We start from the raw sequence: 12,146 nt of genomic DNA on the forward strand, positions 1-12,146 counted from the left end.
GGACTGCTGCGTTGTAATCCACTTCCACTCTCTACAACCTACCACTGACACTGCACTAAAATGGATGGATTCGATTGACAAGCTAATGGTGCATATATACAATTTGAATATAGCATATAACTAAAAAAAAACAGTCGGTGGACTATACTTTGCCAAGGAAAGCTGCTGACAATGATCAGCCCGGAAAATTGAAACCGGTTCGATCACGTCCGGTTCGTTTCGGTCCAGTATAACCCTCTTGCCATTGATTAAGGACTATACTTTGACCATATCTTCGTCTTCGGCACTTCAAAACCCCCCCCACCCCCCGCACTCTCTGCCTTTTCCTCGCTCGTTCCCCTCGGTGTCATGGCCGCCACAGCCGCCGCCTCCGCCGCTGCCTCCCTCGCGTGCCGCCATGACGGCCACCACTCCGTCTTCCCTGCCTTTTCAGTTCACCCCCTCGAACCCTCGCGCTTATTTCTCTCAAAGGCCCTCCCTAAACCCTACCCTTTTCTTTGCGACAATTACCCCATCGCCGCCTCATCCCACCGTTGCATGCTCCCCCTGACCCCCCACGCTGCCTTGGTGGACCCCTCTCATGCCTTCCTTTCCGCCGACGAGGACAAGCCCCGCGATGAGTGCGGCGTCGTCGGTATCATCGGCGACCCGGACGCCGCCCAGCTTTGCTCCCTGGCCCTCCACGCCCTCCAGCATCGAGGCCAGGAGGGCGCCGGCATCGTTTCCTCCGACGGTTCTTCCCTTCACTCAGCTACCGGCCTCGGCCTCGTCTCTGAGGTCTTTTCCGACCCTGGAACGCTCGCCCCCCTGGTGGGCGAGGCCTCCATCGGCCACGTCCGTTACTCCACTGCTGGCGCGGCCTCCTCTCTAGCCAACGTCCAGCCTTTCGTCGCTGGCTACCGATTCGGCAAGCTTGCCGTGGCCCACAACGGCAACCTCGTCAACTACCGCAACCTGCGCTCTGCCCTCGAGTCAAAAGGTTCCATCTTTAACAGCTCCTCCGATACCGAGGTGATCCTCCACCTTATAGCCACCTCCTCCTCCCGCCCCCTCCTGGCCCGCATAGTTGAGGCCTGCGAGGCCCTCGAGGGAGCTTACTCCCTCGTCTTCCTCACCGCCAACAAGCTCTTCGCCGTCCGCGACCCCCACGGCTTCCGGCCCCTTGTCATGGGTCGACGCCGCCCCACCGGTGCTATTGTTTTCGCCTCCGAAACCTGCGCCCTTGACCTCATCAATGCGGCGTTTGTGCGTGAGGTGAACCCTGGGGAGGTCGTTGTAGTAGATAGTCGCGACATGAGCATCACCTCTCTTTGCCTGATGCCCAGTAAGTCTCGTAAAGCTTGCGTCTTTGAACATGTTTACTTTGCTCTCCCCAACTCCGTAGTCTTTGGTCACCCTGTCCACTCGTCCCGCTATTCTTTTGGTGCTGCTCTGGCTCGTGAGTCCCCCGCCCCTAGTGCCGATATCGTCATCCCTGTGCCAGACTCGGGATTTTTTGCTGCGCTTGGTTTTGCCGAGGCCTCTGGACTCCCTTTCCGGCAGGGTCTTATCAGGTCCCACTATGTAGGTCGCACCTTCATTGAGCCAGATAAGGAAGGGCGCAATCTTGCTGTCAAGCTCAAACTTGCACCTGTCCGTGGCATCCTCGAGGGCAAGAGTGTTGTTGTTGTTGATGATTCAATTGTACGAGGTACGACGTCATCCAAGATAGTGCAGCTCATCAAGACCGCTGGAGGAGCACGGGAAGTCCATATGAGGATTGCTAGTCCACCAATTGTCGGCTCCTGCTACTATGGTGTTGACACCCCAAGCTCTGAGGAGCTCATTTCCAATAGGATGGATGTCGAGGGGGTGAGGCAGGAAATTGGCTGTGAATCACTTGCCTTTCTTTCACTTGAGAGTCTCAGGGGAGTTTTTGCTGATGAAGCCCACATGTTCTGCGATGCATGCTTCACTCGGGACTATCCTGTACCACCGAGGAATCAGGAGATCGAACAATTGGTTGAAGTTTGAGATTCTCCTTGCTCCATTTGGTATTTGCTTATTTATCTAAATTCTCAATAAAAATGAGCCTTAAAATTTTTTTGGCTCATTAATTTTTATCCCTAACTGAAGATTCTGCTTACTGGCATAAAATTTTGGGAGTGCAGGTAGTGTATGTAGTTGTTTCTTAGCTTAGGCACTTTGCTTTTCTTTTCTTGACTCTTGAGATCTAAATCATCAGTGAGACTTTATATGTATTGGAAGGGTGATTTGCACTCCCTATTCGTATGCTGACATCTGACTTATAATCTGAAGTTACTTGTGTTCTTTGTCTGCATAATTTCAAACATGCTTTATTTTACCTATCATTGTTTTTTTCATTTGTTGAGATTAATTCCAGTTGATAAGTTGCTGTAGCTTCATATGTGTAACTGCATCTGTCACCTTTGTGTTTGATAATTTTTCTGATCTTTTGTTGTTTTGCGGTTGGAATTAGGCTTTTGATTTGTCGGCTGTTTGGCTGCTAGTACCTCTGAAGCACAGACACATGCTTTTGGTGGACATATCCAATCCGACATGTCAGACATGATACATCGTTGACACACGTGGCCACCCGTCTTTTTTCATTTATTTTCAATCTTATTTATGGGACACGACACCGCTCCCATGTCGCTCTTGTGTGTTTCAGCACGTGGCCCTCGTATGCGGTGCTGTGCTTGCGGCCCTCACATGAGGGCCATCTGCTTTGGATTCTATGTGGAGACGGATTGCCAACAATGCAAGGAAAGAAATCTAAAGATTGTCATGAGGAAACATATATCAATTGTCATCGGAGTCTCTTCGGTACTCTATAAAATACACATCCTTGTCATGTCCGTGTCCTAATTTTTGTCCTATTTTTTTAAAAATTGGTGTGTTGCCGTGTTCATGTCAAGTTGTGTCCGTGTCCGTTTCTGTGCTTCTTAGGCTTTGTAATTTATTTGTTGTCTTGCAGGTTTGACTAATATCTACTTGTCTGTACAGAGGCTCGCCATATAGTCGTAGTAATGGCATAATGTTATGACCTGGCCAATAGACCCACAGGATCAGTAACTAGGATGTAAGTATTCTTGAACCACATGATTCTGATTGCTTAAATCATGTTATAAGTAATAAGCCGATGAGGTCTTGTACGTCTTCATAAATACCTTCCTGCTGCCTGCTGCCGATGTGGAATTTAACAGGATGTTACAATTTCTTTCATTCAAAGGGCTGGGTCATGGCACAGTGGTGGCTTCATGCCATAGTGTGCATCTTCATCGTCCATAGGTAATCGTTTCTTATACAGTTTCACTCACCCCCACATCTGTGTTACTTATATTTTGCTACTAATTGTTACAAGTAATCTTAAAAGGCCCATTGACTTAGCAATTAGGATATAATGAGTATTAGATCATGTGGAAGTCTGTTTTAGTAGCAATGAGCCCATTTGACCTTATCACCTTACCACTCTCAATGTGAGACTAATTTGGCCTCATAAAATATTAGGTATATGTTTGTTGATTAGCCTAGAATTACACTTTGCTACATTAGGACCTGGTAGTAGTTTAGACTTGGAATTTAAAGAGGAAATTAGACACCTCTGGTTCTTGTGGAAGAACTACTTTTATATATGTAGACCTCTGTTGATTTGATGGAAATGCTATATGGGTACTAGAACCAAATGAATTTGAACGGTCCTAACCCTTGAATTGAGAATATTGTTACGCTCAGTTGATTATACCAGTTAGGCTTATGCGAGCAATGAAGACTTAGAGATAAATTTATTATGACTCAAAAGCCAATGACTTTCGTAAAATTATAATAAAAATGCACATACTATTTTTATTTGATCACAAGGGTAGATGGTTCAATGTGTATAAGTCCATTAAAAAATGAATTGTTGTGATTTTGGAACAAAAGTTATGACTGGCTGCCTAAGTTTTGTATTTACATATTCTCCGAGCCATTCCTTTTGGGCTTGCATAGGTGACATGTCCTACTTTAAGATGGGCTCTGAGTAGATGAAAATGACATACTATATCATCTTAATTTGCCATTTCAGATTAGCTATGATACAGGGCAAGTTGCAGTTGGGTGTTCGGTGAGTCAAATAGAGTCCTTTTAGGTTTGGTTAAGTTGTATCTAGGTCCTGTTACGTTTTGTTTTATTTTTTATAATTTGCTTTTCAAGTGTCTATCATTAGTTATTGTGGTTCAGATATTGTGTTCAGAGTCCTGTTCTAGTATTATTTGTGTTTAGAGTTTCATTATATGTTAGTATGGCTTAGGAAAGGTGTTTAGCTGTTAGGATTCATATTTTGTTAGTTTTAGAGGTGTTTATAGATGGGATTATTTAGACTTATGAGATTTTCCTAAACGGAAGGTCATCTATCGTAAGTCTAGCATGTAAAAGTAGTGTAATTTTGGAATCCTTTTTGTTATGTAAAAGGTCTTCAAATTTATTTTTTATTTTTTAAAGTGATAATTAGGTTAATTAGATATTGTAGGTCATGATCAACGAAGTTGATCTTTTCTTCGGAGCCCCATTTTTTATTTTGTTGAGAGAATGATAGGGGCCTCAATCCTACTGCTGTGGTGCTGTCTCACTGCCTGCATGCACATGAATTCGTGTGGAGATATGGTCTATAGTATATCTGACCATATTTTCTTATTGTATTCACATCAGCATTGGCAAAGCCCCAGACATATTTTGGAAGTCCTCTTTGAGGTAAACATATTAATTTCAGACTTTTTTTTTAAATTCCAATGGACATTGGCCCTGCCTTATGTGAAAAAAAAATATTAGCTGAACTTCAAGTACCTGAAGCCTAGTTTGCATGACATCCCCTTTCCAAAATTCAAACATTTTCTCCTTTTTTAGGTGCAGTATTTATTGCATATTTTGGTTGCATGAAGAGCGACAACTGAATATTTTCGTTGCATTATTTATTTCTATATTATCTCATTGCCTTCCTCGGGTACCTTTAGCTTCATTTTTCAACCCAGACACTGAATAATAGTTTTCTAATAGTTTTGATTTTGTATAATTTTTCAATTGATCTATTTGGAATGTCATGACCCGATCCTGATGGGCAAACTAGCCTATCAACTTCGTTTGGTCTAAACCATTGACCAAAATGCTTATGCTGAAGTTGATAGTAGTACACTCATCAGATCCTTATAAGCCAATCTTAATCTTGCCCACTTTCGATGTGGGACTAATCAGGGATGTTACAATCACCCCCACTCAAAGGCTTGACGTCCTCGTCAAGACCCAACATAACCCAGATCAAACCCTAGCATAGTGCACGTGAGGCGTAGCCCAATGGTGGCTCCACGCCGTGACGAGTCCTCTGACTCCGTCTACGGGTAACCCTTTCCTACTCGAGCCCCCTCACCATGCCCAAATACTAGGTCGGCTCTGATACCAAATGTCATGACCCGAGCCTGATGGGCAAACTAGCCTATCAACTTTGTTTGGTCTAAACCATTGACTAAAATGCTTAAGCTGAAGTTGATAGTAGTACACTCATCAGACCCTTATAAGCCAATCTTAATCTTGTCCACTTTCGATGTGGGACTAATCAGGGATGTTACAATTATGATTTTAATATCAACTACCATCTTGGGAAAGCTAATGTAGTTGCTGATGCCTTAAGCAGAAATACCTATAGTCTTGTAGCCTATATGAATATTCAAAGGAATTCTATGATGACGGAGTTAGCAGACTTAAAACTTAAACTTTTATCAGAGACAAATAAAGGTTTTCTTGTGTGTTTGATGGCACAATCATATTTGGTGGAAAAGGTTAAAGAAGGTCAGAAGGAAGATACATATCTTCAAATGATAGTTAAGGAAATAGCTCAAGGATCTAGACCTGAATTCCTCCAAGCCGAAGATGGTTCTATTACATTCCATGATCGACTTTGTATTCCCGAAAGCCATCCAGTAAAGATGCAATTATTGGAGGAGGCACATAGATCAAAATTTAACATCCATCCCGGGACTACTAAGATGTATCGAGATTTACGCCAAAACTATTGGTGGCGTGGTATGAAGAGAGATATAGCAGAGTTTGTTTCTAAATGTCTGATATGTCAACAGGTGAAGATAGAACATCGAGTACCTGCGGGAAAGTTGCAAAGGATTTCGATTCCTGAATGGAAGTGGGAGCAAGTCACTATGGATTTTGTGACAGGATTACCCAAGACTGTGAAAGGATATGACGGAATTTGGGTAATAGTAGACAAACTTACTAAATCTGCTCACTTCCTCCCTATTAACAAGAAGTATTCATTGGATAAACTAGCAAGCTTATATATTAAGGAAATTATTCGATATCATGGGGTGCTAGTTAGCATTATCTCAGATAGAGATCCAAGATTCATCTCTAAATTTTGGGGAAGTCTACAAAAATCTTTGGGCACGCAGTTAAAGTTTAGTACAACCTTTCACCCCCAAACTGATAGTCAATCTGAAAGGATAATACAAACTCTTGAAGATCTCTTAAGAGTATGTGCTTTAGACTTTGGTGGGAGTTGGGATATGCACTTACATCTAATTGAGTTTTCTTATAATAATAGTTACCACTTTAGTATACAGATGGCTCAATTTGAAGCTCTTTATGGAAGAAAGTGCAGATCACCTGTATATTGGGATGAGGTGGGAGAACGGAAGCTTTTGGGGCCTCAATTAATTTAAAAAGATGCTGATAATATTCGAATTATACGCCAAAGATTATTAACAGCTCAAAGTCATCAAAAAAGTTATGCAGATCGAAGGCGAAGAGATCTAGAGTTCGAAGTTGGTGAGCACGTCTTCTTAAAGGTGTCGCCAACCAAGGGAGTTATGAGGTTTGGTCAAAGGGGAAAGTTAGCCCCAAGATTTATTGGCCCATTTGAGATTTTACAAAAGGTTGGGCCTGTAGCATATAGATTGGTATTGCCCTCGGCTTTGGTTGGCATCCATGATGTATTCTATGTGCCTATGCTTCGAAAATATATCAGGGATCCATCACATGCCATATCTTACCAACCTCTACAACTAAGAGATGATGTTACTTTTGGAGAACAACCAACCCAGATCTTGGAAAGGAAAGGACATGTTCTAAGGAACAAAATTATACCTTTGGTAAAGATTTGTTGGCAACACCATTCAGACCGAGAGGCAACGTGGGAAAGAGAAGAAGATATGCGAGAGCAGTATCCTCATCTATTCTATTAAGGTGAGTTAAATTTGGGGACCAAATTTCCTATAGGAGGGGAGAAATGTAATCAAATCAAATATTTAAGATTGAGATTTAAATTTTATTTTCCTTACTTGCCATTATAATTTAGAAAATCATAATCTATTTTCTTATTTGTTAATATAAATTAAGAAATAACTATTAAGCATTCCAAATAGGATGAGATCATATTTGTTAGTATATTAAATAGAAATAATCTATATTAAATAAATATGAAAATAAAAATATATTTCTTTTAATGGAGGCTTACCTCTTCCTATTTAAGGGGAGGGATTTCTCTCCTTCGTTCCTCACCTAGTCGAGTCTGGCAGTGGGAGGAACGAGGAGTTATATCCTGCTGACAAGAGGTAGGTTTCCTTGTCTTTCTTGAATATAAAAGTTTTAGTTTTTATTTTGATTCTGTTGAAAGTTTTAGAGTTTGAAAAATATGTATCAATCCTTTAAATATCAAAATTTTTATATTAAAGTAATCAGTTAAAGTTTTTATAATATTCTTTGACCTATGATTAAGGTTTTTATTGTTGATTTAAATATTTATATGTTTTATATGATATTTCCTAGCATTACATTTCATCTTTAATCTTATTTGGATTAAAATCTTGTTAGATTAAAATATGTTATCTAAAATCTTGTTTGATATTCTTTGATCTAAAATTTAAAATATGTTATTCTGAATGATTTAAATTTTGACTAGAATATGTTGACATTTTATACGTGTTGAAAGCATGATTTCTATTTGAATTTAGAAGACTATTTCCTTGTATTAAAACTTATCTCCCAGTCTATCTTTTAATATGTTATGATTTTTATTTATAGGATGTATTTCCTTGTATTAAAACTTTTCTCCTTATCTATTTTTTATGCGTTATTATGTTTTTATTTATATTGTTAATGGATATATGTTGTAGCATAAAATTGGATATTAATTGGAATGAAATTGCTCACAGGCCAGGCCCAACCCACGGGTCAGGCCTTGGCCCGTAGGCTAACCCAGCCCAACCATCATGGGCGGTCACATGCGACGCACATGACCAGTCCATGGGTCAAGGCTGGGCCAGCTTTGTGTGATGCATGCTCAGTTATGTATAATGCACATGACCAGTAGATGGGCTGGCCCAATCTAGCTCAATATTACTATTGAATTTGAACTCAAACATTGATTGAACTAAACTAGGCTTGATCAGTCTAGATCAATTCATGGTGATTCCGAATGGATTGACTTATTCAAGTTAGTTTAACCTAAATTGAACCTAATCTAGTCCAAATTATACTAGTCTAGGGTGGTTCCAGACCAGTTATATAAGGATTAGAGATCGGTTCAGTTAGGTTCTAGTTAATTGAGTTCAATTGAATCGATTGAACTAGAGTTCAAGTCAATTGAGGACTAATTTGTATTATTTGATATTGATGATATTTGAAAGAGATGTTTCAAATGTATTATTTCATCCCAATATGGACATGATCGGTGTGAGATTATATTATTTCCCTGCCGAGAGCAGGTAGGGTGATTCCCTTTGGGGATTAGCGGGCCGTCCAAGTGGCCCTAGATTAGGTTCAATTTAGGTTAAACTAACTTGAATAAGTCAATCCATTCGGAATCACCCTGAATTGATCTAGACTGATCAAGCCTAGTTTAGTTCAATCAATATTTGAGTTCAAATTCAATAATAATATTGGGCTAGATTGGGCCAGCCCATCTACTGGTCATGTGCATTATACATAACTGAGCATGCATCACACAAAGCTGGCCCAGCCCTGACCCATGGACTGGTCATGTGCGTCGCATGTGACCGCCCATGATGGTTGGGCTGGGTTAGCCTACGGGCCAAGGCCTGACCCGTGGGTTGGGCCTCTGGCCTGTGAGCAATTTCATTCCAATTAATATCCAATTTCATGCTACAACATATATCCATTAACAATATAAATAAAAACATAATAACGCATAAAAATAGATAAGGAGAAAAGTTTTAATACAAGGAAATAACATCCTATGAATAGAAATCATAACACATTAAAAGATAGATTGGGAGATAAGTTTTAATACAAGGAAATAATCTTCTAAATTTAAATAGAAATCATGCTTTCAACACATATAAAATGTCAACATATTCTAATCAAAATTTAAATCATTCAGTATAACATATTTTAAATTTTAGATCAAAGAATATCAAACAAGATTTTAGATAACATATTTTAATCTAACAAGATTTTAATCCAAATAAGATTAAAGATGAACTGTAATGCTAGGAAATATCATATAAAACATATAAATATTTAAATCTACAATAAAAACCTTAATCATGGGTCAAAGAATATTATAAAAACTTTAACTAATTACTTTAATATAAAAATTTTGATATTTAAAGGATTGATACATATTTTTCAAACTACAAAACTTTCAACAGAATCAAAATAAAAACTAAAACTTTTATATTCAAGAAAGACAGGGAAACCTACCTCTCGTCAGCAGGATATAACTCCTTGTTCCTCTCGCTGCCAGGCTCGACTAGATGAGGAACGAAGGAGAGAAATCCCTCTCCTTAAATAGGAGGAGGTGAGCCTCCATTAAAGGAAATATATTTTTATTTTCGTATTTATTTAATATAGATTATTTCTATTTAATATACTAACAAATATAATCTCATCCTATTTAGAATGCTTGATAGTTATTTCCTAATTTATATTAACAAATAAGAAAATAGATTAAGATTTCCTAAATTATAATGGCAAGTAAGGAAAACAAAATTTAAATCTCAATTTTAAATATTTGATTTGATTACATGGAATGTTAGCTTAGTACAGCAAAGCCACACAAATTTTAATGGCTTGTTAGTTACTTTGGAAAAGCATTGGTTTAAAACAAATTACCATCACTTTTACTCCTGATGTACTTTCAAATGTGCTCACATCTATCATTGCTCCAATGAGGGCAAATACTCCCTATGTTTTGTCCTCCCTTTGTCAATATTCATGCGACTATTTGATTGAATATTGTCTCTAGAATTTTAAAAATCAATTTAAACATTGCTCTGTGTTTCATCTATAAAATCCCATATCTGTCATATGTTATCAGGATCCATCGATCTTCTCTGAAGTTTTTTAGCTTCTTGTTCTTTTAACTTCTCGAAGAATGCAGAGCCACTATACAGGAAATCAAGGTACACTTTCTAGGCCTTCAGGTTTTCAGTCAGATCAATCAAGTTTCCACAAAAACTTGTGTCTGTCTGTAAGTTCTTGCACCAATTCTTGATTTTCTGACGATTATTTGCCATTCAATTTTGTGACTCGAAGCTGTTTTGTAATTACACCAATCTATGTTTGACACCCTTTCACTCCTGAAATAACCTAAAGAGGATGAACTCTTTTATGTTGCACTGATTCCTGCTGCAACTGCCTTTCCATCAATCTATATGTTACATCTTCATTGTCATTCCTTTATTTCTTCATGTAGCAATCTGTTTTGTGTGTTTCAGTTGTGAAACCAACTTGAGATGTCAATTATTCTGTCTACATGTTTACTCTGCTGGTGCTTGATTTAAGTCTATTAAAGCTAATTTACTTAGCCTCCTCACACCATTGTCCTTGTAAGTCTTATAGAGACAACAAGATATGAGAGGGTTATATGTATGACAGCTACCACCTATTGACTAGTGAACCCTCTGATTGAAACTTATTTGAAGGGGCCAAAGCTTGAACACCAACAAAAGAAAGAAAACTGTCAAGTAATTGCAGGTGCACTATATGCATTTAGTGTTGGACTAAATTTTACGAGGTTGCAAAGCTTCATATCGAAATTATCTTATCTCATTCTATTTGATACATTGCATTGATTTATACTTCATTATTTTCTACATGTGTCACATTTTCCAGTGGCTTTTTCTTTAGCTTCAATTGCTGAAGATAACCCCCTTGCTGTATTATTTATGCTTGCCAATTTGCTGCCCGTTCTCTTAAAATTATCTTGTGTGCTTGCAATGTTGGATTTTGTTGTGGCACAAAATAATCCATATGTCATGAAGAAAAAAACCTAACATTATAATATCTTCGAGAAGACATTCATGCAATATTTAAATGGAAGATTTTTAACAATCATAGTATAATAAATATTATGAGCTTATCTTTTGTGATTAGTTTTGAGTACTTCAAAACAAAAGTTCTTGTTATGAGAACAGTGTATGCTCATCTCTCATTAATTCTTTAATGCATTGACCTAGAAAAAGAAGAGCAATTTTGTTCTTTATCTTTCATTAATTTACTCTTTTTATGCTTATAAAGATTGCAAATATTTTGTGCACTTCTTCGGAATAAAGTTGACGTAATACAGGAAGCATCGAAGAGGGTCTATGTTGGTTGTTTTCCAACATATGATCTACCTGTGGGACAAGCATCATGAGAACAGGCTGCTGATCTATTTTCGTTCGAGGGAAGGTTTGGTACCCAATTGAAAGGATCATCGACTGATCGATTCAGATTTATTTTGATTCCATTAGAAATGAGGACGTAAAAGTCGTCACTTGTTTTACAACTGAAACTGATTTGATCATGTTTTTGTTTTTCTTGAATTAGAAAGAAAGTATAGTGTTTTCAGAGTTATTATTGAATTATTTCTTTTAGAACATTTCTTAAAAAATATATTTTCCCCTTTCCAATATATTATTAGGAATGTCAACATGATGGGACGACTGAGTGCTTTCCCATTTGTTATCCTCGTCTCAATAATCCTCATCCCTTTTGTGTTCATGTCATTCCCCATACGGACAGACAAGATAAGGTCATCCCTTGAGTTCATGCCATTCCCCATATGGACGAGGATGAGAAACTCAATGGTTTTTGTTTTTCTTTGAATTGAAAGAAAAAAAATAGGAGATCTGTCTTTTCAGAATTATTCTTCTAATAAA

The 12,146-nt window shown here is 38.5% G+C and overlaps 1 protein-coding gene across 1 annotated transcript; it reads left to right on the top strand.

The window, feature by feature from the left end:
* Positions 1 to 303: 303 nt before the first annotated feature.
* On the top strand, positions 304 to 2,297 carry LOC103981798 (amidophosphoribosyltransferase, chloroplastic). Its single transcript, XM_009398540.3, has one exon. It carries the CDS (start codon positions 349 to 351, stop codon positions 2,011 to 2,013), a length of 1,665 nt encoding a protein of 554 aa, XP_009396815.3. The 5' UTR covers positions 304 to 348; the 3' UTR covers positions 2,014 to 2,297.
* The last annotated feature ends 9,849 nt before the right edge of the window (positions 2,298 to 12,146 follow it).

This window comes from Musa acuminata, chromosome BXJ1-4, assembly GCF_036884655.1.
Source record: "Musa acuminata AAA Group cultivar baxijiao chromosome BXJ1-4, Cavendish_Baxijiao_AAA, whole genome shotgun sequence".
Lineage (NCBI taxonomy): Eukaryota > Viridiplantae > Streptophyta > Magnoliopsida > Zingiberales > Musaceae > Musa > Musa acuminata.

What these genes read in the sequence shown, in the direction of transcription:
- LOC103981798 (XM_009398540.3), top strand. Translation starts at nt 349, where the DNA reads ATGGCCGCCACAGCCGCCGCCTCCGCCGCTGCCTCCCTCGCGTGCCGC.